Source organism: Cnephaeus nilssonii (genome assembly GCF_951640355.1).
Source record: "Cnephaeus nilssonii genome assembly, chromosome: 1".
Lineage (NCBI taxonomy): Eukaryota > Metazoa > Chordata > Mammalia > Chiroptera > Vespertilionidae > Cnephaeus > Cnephaeus nilssonii.
Window position 1 is genome coordinate 63,582,854 of NC_137072.1, and position 10,355 is coordinate 63,593,208.

The 10,355-nt window shown below is 45.8% G+C and overlaps 1 protein-coding gene across 6 annotated transcripts in view; it reads left to right on the top strand.

The window, feature by feature from the left end:
* The window catches only part of WDFY3 (WD repeat and FYVE domain containing 3), a 272,662-nt gene extending 268,903 nt beyond the window's left edge, over positions 1-3,759 (top strand). For 5 of the 6 annotated variants that reach the window (XM_079786784.1, XM_079786785.1, XM_079786783.1 and 2 more), the window contains one exon: positions 424-3,758. In XM_079786784.1, the coding sequence (XP_079642910.1) occupies positions 424-547 (124 nt within the window). In that variant the 3' untranslated portion in view covers positions 548-3,758. Of the gene's footprint in view, positions 1-423 lie in introns of all 6 variants that reach the window. The other variant, XM_079786782.1, reaches the window with a different exon arrangement.
* The last annotated feature ends 6,596 nt before the right edge of the window (positions 3,760-10,355 follow it).

Consider the following 10,355-nt stretch of genomic DNA (forward strand, 5'->3'; position numbering starts at 1 on the left):
AGGGTAGTAGGTCTTCTGCCAAGAGAAAAAGTGAAGCTCCAGGTAAGATATTGGCATACTCTGAGTTCACAGGGCACGGGAAGCGGTCCTGCCCAGAAAGAGTGGCCACACAGCTGCCCAGACCCCTTGGCTTCATCCTGTAGGAGAATCTTAACTTTTTGTAATTCTCCTCAGTCAAATAAATAGCCCACTTTGATTTAATATTTCTTTTCTTCATAGACTGACACAAATAATACAGCATTTCTTTTGGTCCCTTGTCAAGCACATGGCACAAACCAATACAGTCTTCGGCATTCACCTGGCATTATGTGGTCTTTGTCATTATGCTGCAACATTTCCTTCTGATTTTCAAATGAGTGTTTCTCAGCCCAGTGATCAAACATGGAGCGGAGCTATAACTACTGGATTTTGCCTTTCCTTCAGGTGCAGTCGGTTTCAATCAGAAATCAAACGCTTGAAAATCTCATCCCCAGTGCGAGTTTGTCAGAACTGTTATTACAACTTACAGCATGAGCGGGGTGCAGAAGATGGGCCTCGGAATTGTTGAAGATTCACAAGCTGACTGGAGACCACGGCTGTAGACCCTCCCGGCTCCCTGTCCCACTCGGAAAGGCATCAGACCGTCTCCGTTTACACATCGCTGCACACCATGCTCGGAGTATTGAATTCAAAGGGATCATTGGATAAACGGGTGAAGAATACAGTAACGGGACAGACACTGTTCAGGTGACCAGCACAAGAAGAATAGGAGGTGGTTCCTAGGAGCAACATTGTCAATATCCGCTTCTCTCTGTTAACATCACTGTCTCCAAGGGGAAATCCTCACTTAGTCACCGTTTTTTTTTTGTGTGTGTGTGTGTGTATCATTTTTATAGAGCTGCTCATCCTTATTTGGAAAAACCAACAACAAAAAAAGGCTTTTAGAAAATGGTTGTAAATCTGACTTCTTTGAAAGTAACTGTGTATATTGTAAATAGGTATAAAGGCCTTTTTTCTAAATAAGGACTTCACTGCCTGTAACATGAGATTTCAAACTAAACCACTAACTCAATGAACTTCTTATGGTTTGTCTGACATCTCTCACCAATTAATTATAAATATGTTTTTTTAATCCTCAAAGGCATTATCTGTGGTCTTCCCCCGCCCCTTTCAAATCCAGCCTGTGTGCTCAATGTTTTTTGTTTTTGTGTTTTTTTTCAAGTTGGCCCAGAGTATCTTCACTTAAACTAGGCTAGTAACCAAAATAACGTGGGCCTTCCTTAGGAAGCTGCGAGAAAAGGAGTCCGGCCCTAAGATAGCTGGGAACATCGGAGCATCTCGCCCCGGGCTCACCCCATCTCAGTGTTGGTCTGATGTCACAAGGCCCCTGGTAAGCTTCTGTGTGGACTGCCGTTTGGTCAGAGCAAACCTGAGCATTGCACAGAGGTGTCGGGATCAGTGCGATGCGGGAAACAGCCCTGCCTCAACTAATGGCAATATAATTGCATGTAACCCAAATTAACTTCTCTTGCATAGAACATAGTAAGTATGTGTCTTTGGTGACACCAAAAGTTCTACTATAGCTTATTTTCAAAAAAGGGTGAAAAAAAAAAAAGGTGTACAGAATTAACATATAAACCTTGTTGTAAAACTGGATCATGTCAGAACTGCTTATAATTAACCTTTACCATTTAATGCCATCTACCTGAAAACAGTGAGATTTATACTGTATCAATGTCTATTTTTTTGTTTTTTGCTATGAATATAATTACAGTATTTTAATATTTAGTTATTTAATTTGTTCTACTAGTTGGTAACAGAACACACAGATCCAGGGAGACTAAAGCTGGTAGGGGCTAAGAGATAAGCTTAGTTTACAGAAAAATGGCTTTGGTGGTGGGATTTTTTAAATGTGTGTTATGTACATAAATATGTATATATATAAAACAAATGAAACAATTAATCTAGATTTTAACATTTTCAGATATTTAGTGATAATATTATGAGCAATTCTAAAAGCCCAGTGATTTGAAAAATGTAGAATCCTTTATGGCCCAAGGAAGGAAGGACAGGCCTTCACACCCCCATGGAGGTACCATACACAGGACAGTGGCTTTGGCTTTCCCGAGTCTTCATCTTCAGGCCCTGGTGACAGGCACACTTATGCACTAAAATGCACATATATGCACATGCGTTCAAAAATAGGCATTGGTACAACAGCAATCTTGTACCGAATGGGCTGAAACCAGCTTAAGAACAAATTTGTTCTTCCTGATAACTAGGTCTCCAAGAGAAAATATAAAGGCTGCTTTAGTGCCTTATGCTTACTAAATTTAAACCTTTATTTACCCAGGTTTGAGCCTACAGTCTATTTATGATTACATATCAGAATTGATTAAAACACTTCCATTTCTAAAAGTTCAAATATAATTGTTAATAAAAAGGATTATTGGCATTAATACCTTAACTTGAAGAAGAGTTGTGTTCTGTTTTCCTTTCTGTGTCTTATTCCTCCCATGCCCCCCCTCCCATCTTACTTTAGTTCTAATGAATAATACTGGATGTTCAACACTTGCAGGAATCATACTGTCGCATAACCGTGGGCTCCGCCCCTGCCCAGCCCCATAGATGAGTTGTAGCAGTGTTATTCTACACTTTTTCAAAGACGCGTCCTCCTTGTGTACATGAACCATGTTTACCCCAAACCCAATGGCAGAGGTGTTCTTTAAAGACTTGAATATATGAATGTGTGTATGTAGTTACTTAAAGGTTATTCCTCTTTGTAATATGAAGTTCTATGGGATGAACACTTTTAAACTTTCCGACACAACTTCCTTGACCAGAAGATGGAAACCAAAACTCTTGTGATAGTATTTCCTCTGGCAGCTGGTGCTGTGGGCAACTGTTCTGTTCAGTGGGGTTTAGTGTGTGTGTTTGTGTCCAATGCAGAAATCACAGATCACTCACATACACAAGTACACTCACATGCATAAACCCGTTTCTCTGAATGTCTTCCTGTGTTCCATGTAAGTTTGTTCGCCGACCTTTGTTCTCAGCCTGCACATCCACATCCATGTGGTCTGATTCTTTGTCTGAGAGCACCTCACAGGGCTCCTGCTTGACCTCCATCGTTCCGTTGTTCATCCACCCGCCCATCTGGCCATGTATTTGTCCATGTGTTCTAACGTGTGTGTGGTGTGCTACTGTGATGTCATGCTTTGGAAGAGAAGAGCTGCCCACAGCGGCCATCCGTCTGGGTAATAGCAAAACACTCTAGATACGTTATTTTGCACTTTCTTATGTATAAAGTTGGTAGAAACTTATTTTTGCTTTGTATCATTTAAATACATTTTGTTTTGGTAAATGAACTGTGTATAAAATATTTATGCTGTTACAACTGTTTTTAGAAAGTATTTTTAATTTCAGCAAGTTTGGTTACTTGTTGCATGACTATTAACACGGCTGACTTTTTGTGTCAGTGCAATGTATATTTTTTTGTCCTGTTATTAACTTGTAAGCCCTAGAAATGGCCAATTATTTGTACAGCAACAGAAGTAAATTGAAGATACTGGCTAAGACTGGATTGATTGTGGACTTTTGTACTATATTGCAGAATTCAATACCTGTTTGGTGGTTATGTAAAAGGCCTGAAGAATTACTACTAGTGTGCAATGTGTGATAACTGAATGTTCATTGTATATCTGTCTCTGATGCAAAAAGGTAGAGTAACACAATTACAATACATGATTAAATGCAATAGTCCAGGTACTTTTTTTTTTTTTCATTTCAGATAAATACCTACTATTCACCATCCATGAAAAAAAAAAAAGTTGTGTTTAAGCCAGTTCTTCAGGGAAGGAAAAAGAAAGCAGCACTGAGGTCTAATAATCCCCAAACTGTAAAAACTGAGGTCTAATAATTCCCTAAACTTTGTGTAGTTTTTTAAATAGTTGTGAATATATCTTTCAGAAGCACCTGCTTAAGATCTCAGCTTGCAGAAGTTTGGCTATTAAGTTTGGCTCAAGTGCTAGTTTGATCCATCTCTAAATTCCAGCCTTCCTGCATTCTGAGCTTCCCGGTTGTGTGTGGGCAGCCGCAGGGAGAGGAAAGTGACTTCTGGGAGACATGACCCTCCCACTTGAGTGAACCTATGCCCCAAGACCACATTGCATGGTTGTGGCTCTTTTTTCCTGAGTCTTGTTCTCTATCCATCATGTTGGGAAAAGTAAGCAACAGTGAAGTAGCTATCTCCTGCCCCTTCCAAAGTCACATGAGGACTCTTCCAGTGTCCTGTCCCTCTTCTGCAAGCACACACACACACACACACACACACACACACACACCGGCGTCAGTCCTTTCATTACAGACTTCCATCTGAGAGGTTGGAACACACAGATCTGTTCTTAACTGTTGCTAGCTTATTTGGTTGTAAACTGCCTCCCCAGCACTTCAGTGACTTGCTTTTTCCACTTCCTAAAGGTATTAATAAAAATCCCAGTTCGTGTTCAGCTTGAACACAGAGTCCCAAATTTCAGGGTATTGTGCTTATTACAGATTCCACTTCAGCCCAATTCCACTTTACAGGCAGAAAGTATAGGAATGCCAAAAACTTCTAAGACAATAGCTGTTTCTTCAAGAATAAAAAATCAGTGCTAAGAGAAAGCCACGGGCAGTTCCCGTTCCTTTGATGTAATACTGCCCATCGTTCTAATGGCCTCAAAAAGAGTTGTAGTCAAGGATGGGCACTGCAGGAATCAGAGTTTAAAGGACAGACATGCAAGTAAGTCCCTTTCCTGCCCTTTGCTTATCTGCAATGCAATTTCCTCTTCACCCCTCATTTGGAGCTTCGGAGAGGAAGCAGTCCAATGGAATTAGTCCAGCGTTACATCAGTTGTCTTCACTTTATCAACATTTTCCGCACCCACTGTAAAGCTCTTACTTACTGTCCCTTTGAACCTTTGTAGATATGGCACCAAGCCAAGCTGCCACGCTGAGATGGCGTGATGTTGGGAGAGCCCCAGGATAGAAATGAAGAGCGAGGCTGCTGCTGTCGCCTGCCAGGAACTTCTGAGGCTCCCTGTAAGCACCCTGTGCACCAGGTTTTACGTGTCAGAGCCACCTGTGCGGATGCAGCAGGGGGCTAAGAGCGATTCTTAAGTTGTGGCAGCAATTCTTCAAATGGCCCAGGAGAACGATCAGTCAGCACTCGGGAATCAGGAAAGAAAACCTTTATTAGGCAGTGCTGCTAGTCCAGGGGATTCTGATCTGCCAACGTGGGAGGTTTGGATATATATATCTTCTTGTGGCGGACCCCTGGGGTGGGCTTTGTAGTTAGAATGGGGCTTGTAAGATTACTGTTTAGTTACTGAACTAGAGACTGTGAGTTCCCAAAGTTGCCCCCATATTTTTCTTCTCATTCCTGCCCTCTTGTTCCACAAACTAGCCTTAGCCTCTGGGATTCAGGAATTTGAGATAAGGTCGCCGACTGCTCTAGTTATTTCCTACTGAAGGGGGGCAACGAAAAGGGGGGTGTATTATCATCATCTTCCCCAAGGGGGTCGTAATAGTAGTTTGGAGTAGCAAGGGCAGAGTTCTCCTCCCAGTACCAGTCTGAGGGTTCTGGTTATCCTACCTAATAAAAGGGTAATATGCAAATAACCATCACTCCACTACGCCCACGATTGGGCCGGCAGGAGGCTGGGGGGCGGGACTTGGGGTGGCCTATCCAGCCATTGAGAGGCACAGGGGGCGGGACTGAGGAGTCCCGCCCCCCACGCCTCTCAATGGCCGGATCGGCTGCCGCTGAGTGGGGACCGATGGGGCCGAGGGGGGACTGATGGGGCCGGAGGGAGGCGTGGTGGGAGCGGCGACGGTGCCTGGTCCCGCCCCTCAGCGTTCGTGGGTTGGAGCGGCGGCAGCACCCGGATCCCTCCTATCACTGAGGGACCTGGGCGGTGGCAGTGCCCCAATCGCGGATGGTGGCGTGGGGCCCAGCAGCTCCCGCCCCACGCTGCCGCCGCCGCCGCTGGGGTCCAAGCCCCCACCCTGAAAGAAGGCAGAAGGAAAACTGGTGCCTGTAGCCAGGTGAAGGAAGGTCTATTGCACGATTCTTCGTGCAAAGGGCCTCTAGTACTTGTATAAAGATAGAATAAAACTGTTAGAAAAATGAAAACAAAGATTATCCAGAAATACCAAAGTCAGGTCAGCCAGATCTGCTGTCTTCTTGAAGATGATCCGCAGGGTGTGGTTCACGTCAGAGGTCACCTTCCACTCTGGATGCTGATTGCCCAGCTGGTGGGCTGCTCCCACCCGGGAGTGGTGGATCCAGGTGTTCAGTCCTGCAACTTTGAGAGCTGAGGGGGTGGTTAGTACGATTGGCTAAGGTCCCTTCCAGGTTGGCTCTTAGGGTTCCTTTTTCCAATCTTTTACCCAAACCTGGTCCCCAGGCTTGTGAGGGTGCACAGATGTTCCTAGAGAGATGAACAATCAATCAGTAACCCATCTGTGGACTTCAAGGATAGTTTTCCCAAGTCCTTGTAGCTGTTTCTGAATTGCTAAGCTCCCTACCTCCCCCAAATCTCCCTGTGGCCGAATTAAGGGAGGGGGTCTGTCATATAGAATTTCAAATGGAGAGCACCCTACCCTGGCTCTCTGGGCACAGTGTACCCGCAGGAGCACAAGTGGTAAGAGATCTGTCCAGGGTAAGTTCATCTCCTGGCATAGCTTAGCCATAGTCTGCTTTAGAGTCTGGTTCATGCGTTCTACGTTCCCTGAACTCTGGGGCCTGTAGGCTGCGTGTGAGTTCCACTTAATTCCTAAGGCCTTAGCTACCTGCTGTACTACTTCAGCTACAAAGGCTGGGCCATTATCTGACCCTATGGTTAATGGCATCCCATACTGTGGAATTATGTCCCTCTGTAATTCCTTGGTGACTTCTCTCACCTTCTCTGTGCGGGTAGGCCTGAAAAGGTGAAGACTAAAAGATATTTATTTCCTCCTATTTCTGTAAAGTCTACTTCTAGATCTTCAAAGGGAGCCTGCCCACAGCACTGACTTCCTATGGGTCCTACAGGACCCTGCCTTGCATTGTTCTGTGCACAGAGGAGGCAGCGCTGAGAGGCGCGTAAGGAGGGGAGGCAGGCAATTAGGTAGTAACTGCTTAACAAGGCTTCCAGAGCCGTGCTCCCTAAATGGGTAAGTTCATGCTGCTGGGGGACTACTCTATGAGCTACCTGTCCTGGAATGTAGACCCTATGATCTGGGAGTATTCACCAGCCTTCCTTCGTCCTTTTACCCCCTTCCTGCTGGGCCCATTCTTCTTGAGGGATGCATTTTGGGAGTTCAGGTAATTCGGGAGCCAGCATGTTCTGCAATGGTGCCGCCCGCTCCTGAGCAGTTAGCTTTGCCTTTATGGTCATGAAGGGTTTTTCCTGCTAAGGATCCCAGTTAATGGGTGCCTTTTCCTCTCCTTTTAAGGCTTCATAGAGGGGCTTAGCATGAACCACTTGGTGGCGGCCTCGCTGACATCAGCAGGGGCGGCAGAATGGTCTGCGGGTATGGTCCCCAGTAGCTCCGATAATGGTGACCTCCCGTCCTGAGAGGGGAGCTACTTTCTGAGTGACTACCGAGTGCTCTGTCCCTGTATCAACCATAAAGTTCACAGTCTGGCCCCCAATTTTCATTCTGACCTTGGGCTCATGGGGGCCCAGATGGAAAGAGCCCGGTCTGTCCTAGTCGGAGCTCGCTGCCGCTAATCCGTGAAGTCTGTCTCCTGCGGCTCTGGCCAATAGTGGCTGGGTGGTTTGGACGGCCTTTCCTACTTTTTCTGGTGGCTCAGACATTCATTCTTCCCGGGTCCTAATCTTTTACAATAGGCACACTGGTCCCGTTTAAGATCCGTCCTTCCTTTTCCTGGCTTGGCTCCTTGCTGTCTCCCTTTCCTTCCTGCTGAGGGTCCTGGGAGTTAGTTAGCTTCTACGACAGCCGCAGCAATCAGAGTCACTTTCTTTTTTAGTTTCTCCTCAGCCTCCTTTTTAGCCACATTATCCCAATTAATGAAAACATTGTTTGCTATTTCTAGTAGCTTGGTTGCATTCTTTCCCGCAAATCCTTCAAGCTTCTGTAGCTTTCTCCTTATGTCTGGCTGAGCCTGTAACGAAGGCTGCATTGACCATAGTTTGATTCTCTGGGGCCTCAAGATCAAAGGGAGTGTAAACTCGATATGCTGCTGGACTTTCATCAGACTTCTGGAAAGCCTCAGAGGTCTTAGCCATATTAGTGCGTTTCTTGCCCCTGCCCTGAGCCCCTGGAGGAAGGCCAATTGATCTCTCTCTATGCTGGCTCTCCCATCCTCCGAGTTCAGGTCCCATCAGGGTTCCTCATCCGGGAGAGCCTCCCTTGCCCATCTGTCTGTGTCTAATGTCCCTGCCGGAGCCTGGATCTGGAGCCATTTCTATTATTCTCATGCACTCTTCAGTGTTGAAAAGCGTGAGGAGTTGCTTGCAATCGACCCAGGTGGGCATATGGGTCTGAAAAATTGACTCCAGGAGGTCAACCATGACCTGAGGTTTTCAGAATAAGCAGGAGTGTGATGCTTCCAATTTAAGAGATCGGTCATAGTGAAAGGCTGGTAGTAAAAGACCGATCCCCCCTCTTGTAGGGTCCCGTCTTCTCCAACTACATGGGGGCCCCACAGTTTTCGGAGAGGCATCTGGAAAGCCAGAAGTGGCCTGGGTCCCTGATCAGCTGAGCGCAAACATCATCCAACTGGCTCTGGAGAGTCCGGTTGGGGAGAGATGGAAGGAGGTGGTGTATCTAAGCTTCCCTGACCAGGCAAAGGAGCCCTGGGTGCCACTTGAGGCATGTATGGAGGTGGTAGAACTGGCGGGGCTTCCTCAGGGGTTCTTGTAGACTGTGAGGCTTAGTTTCCTTCTGAGAGGCCTGCTCTTTTTCTCCTGCCATTAAAATCTTACTCTGTCCCTCCTCATATACACAAAGTCAGACCCAAGGCGGCTTAAGCTGTGCTATTTCTAGCCACTGGTCAATATAAGGGGACTGATCAGGATGACCTGGGTCTCCTGTGATAATTCTGTGAACATTCCTGATTGTGGGGACATCCACTGTGCCCTCCAGTGGCCATCCTATTCCAAAAGATGGCCAGTCTATTTCACACATCCTTTTTTAACTCCCAGGGGTCTAGTTTTACCCCATAGTCCCCAATAAACCCTTTATAAAAATTCCTTAACATACATTCTAAGACAGTAGACTTTGAGGAGCTATTACCCATGTTGCAAGTATGTAGCCCCACCCAGTGAACGGAGATGCAAGACAAACAGAAGGTAACGTTTGCTTCCGAGCCTGGCCACGCCAGTCGCCTGGACTTAGGTGTCTCTTAGCTTTGGAGAATCTGTATGAATCCTGGACTTGGATCACTACCTCAGGGATGGACCAGGTTGCCTCAGTCCCTCAGGTGACTACACCTCCCTTAGCCGTATGAGAATCACCATTCACAGTCTCATTCACACACCAGTCAGTCTGAGTTTTGACTTCCACCCATAGAAAGTCCCTGAGGTAAATATTTGCCTAGGCAGTGATCAGCCAGCCTCTTCTGTCCCAAAAGACAGGCCTGAACTCGGACTATTCCCGGGGAAAAACTTACCAGTCAGATGTAACCGCAGATCCAGAAAAGTGTTTCCTGCCTCACTGAGTCCACCAGAGCACAGAGTCACAGCAGTCTCTCTGGGCCTCGCAAGTCCAGGAACCAGCAAATGTGCCAGTGGCGCCTTCCCAGGGTCTCAGAGCCTGGACTGAGTGCCCCAGAGTCTGCTCTCATCAGCGGTGGCCCCAAAAGCCAGTGAAACTAATTCCCGGCCAATGCACCAATTATGTTGTAGCAGCAATTCTTCAAATGGCCCAGGAGAACGATCAGTCAGCACTCAAAACCTTTATTACGCAGCGCTGCTAGCCCAGGAGATTCTGATCCAAAGCCTGAACTACCAACGTGGGGAGGTTTTGATATATATATCTTCTTGTGGCAGGCCCCTTGGGGTGTAGCTCTGCCCAAGTCAGTTAGAATGGGGATTGTAAGATTATTATTTAACTAGATACTGAACTGGACTGTAAGCCCCCAAAGTTGCCCCCCTATTTTCCTTCTCATTCAATGTTTGGGTTTTAGGACCTTTTGATCCTTAAAAACTCAAGGACTCCAACTGCTCTTGTTTGTATGGTTTGCATCTATCAATAGTAACTGTATTAGAAATAAAAACTGAGATTTTAAAAATAGATATACTCATTTAAACATAACAGTGACAAAACCATTATCTATTAACAACATATTTCTATGAAGAAAAAAACTTCCAAAAAAAATTAGGAGAGAG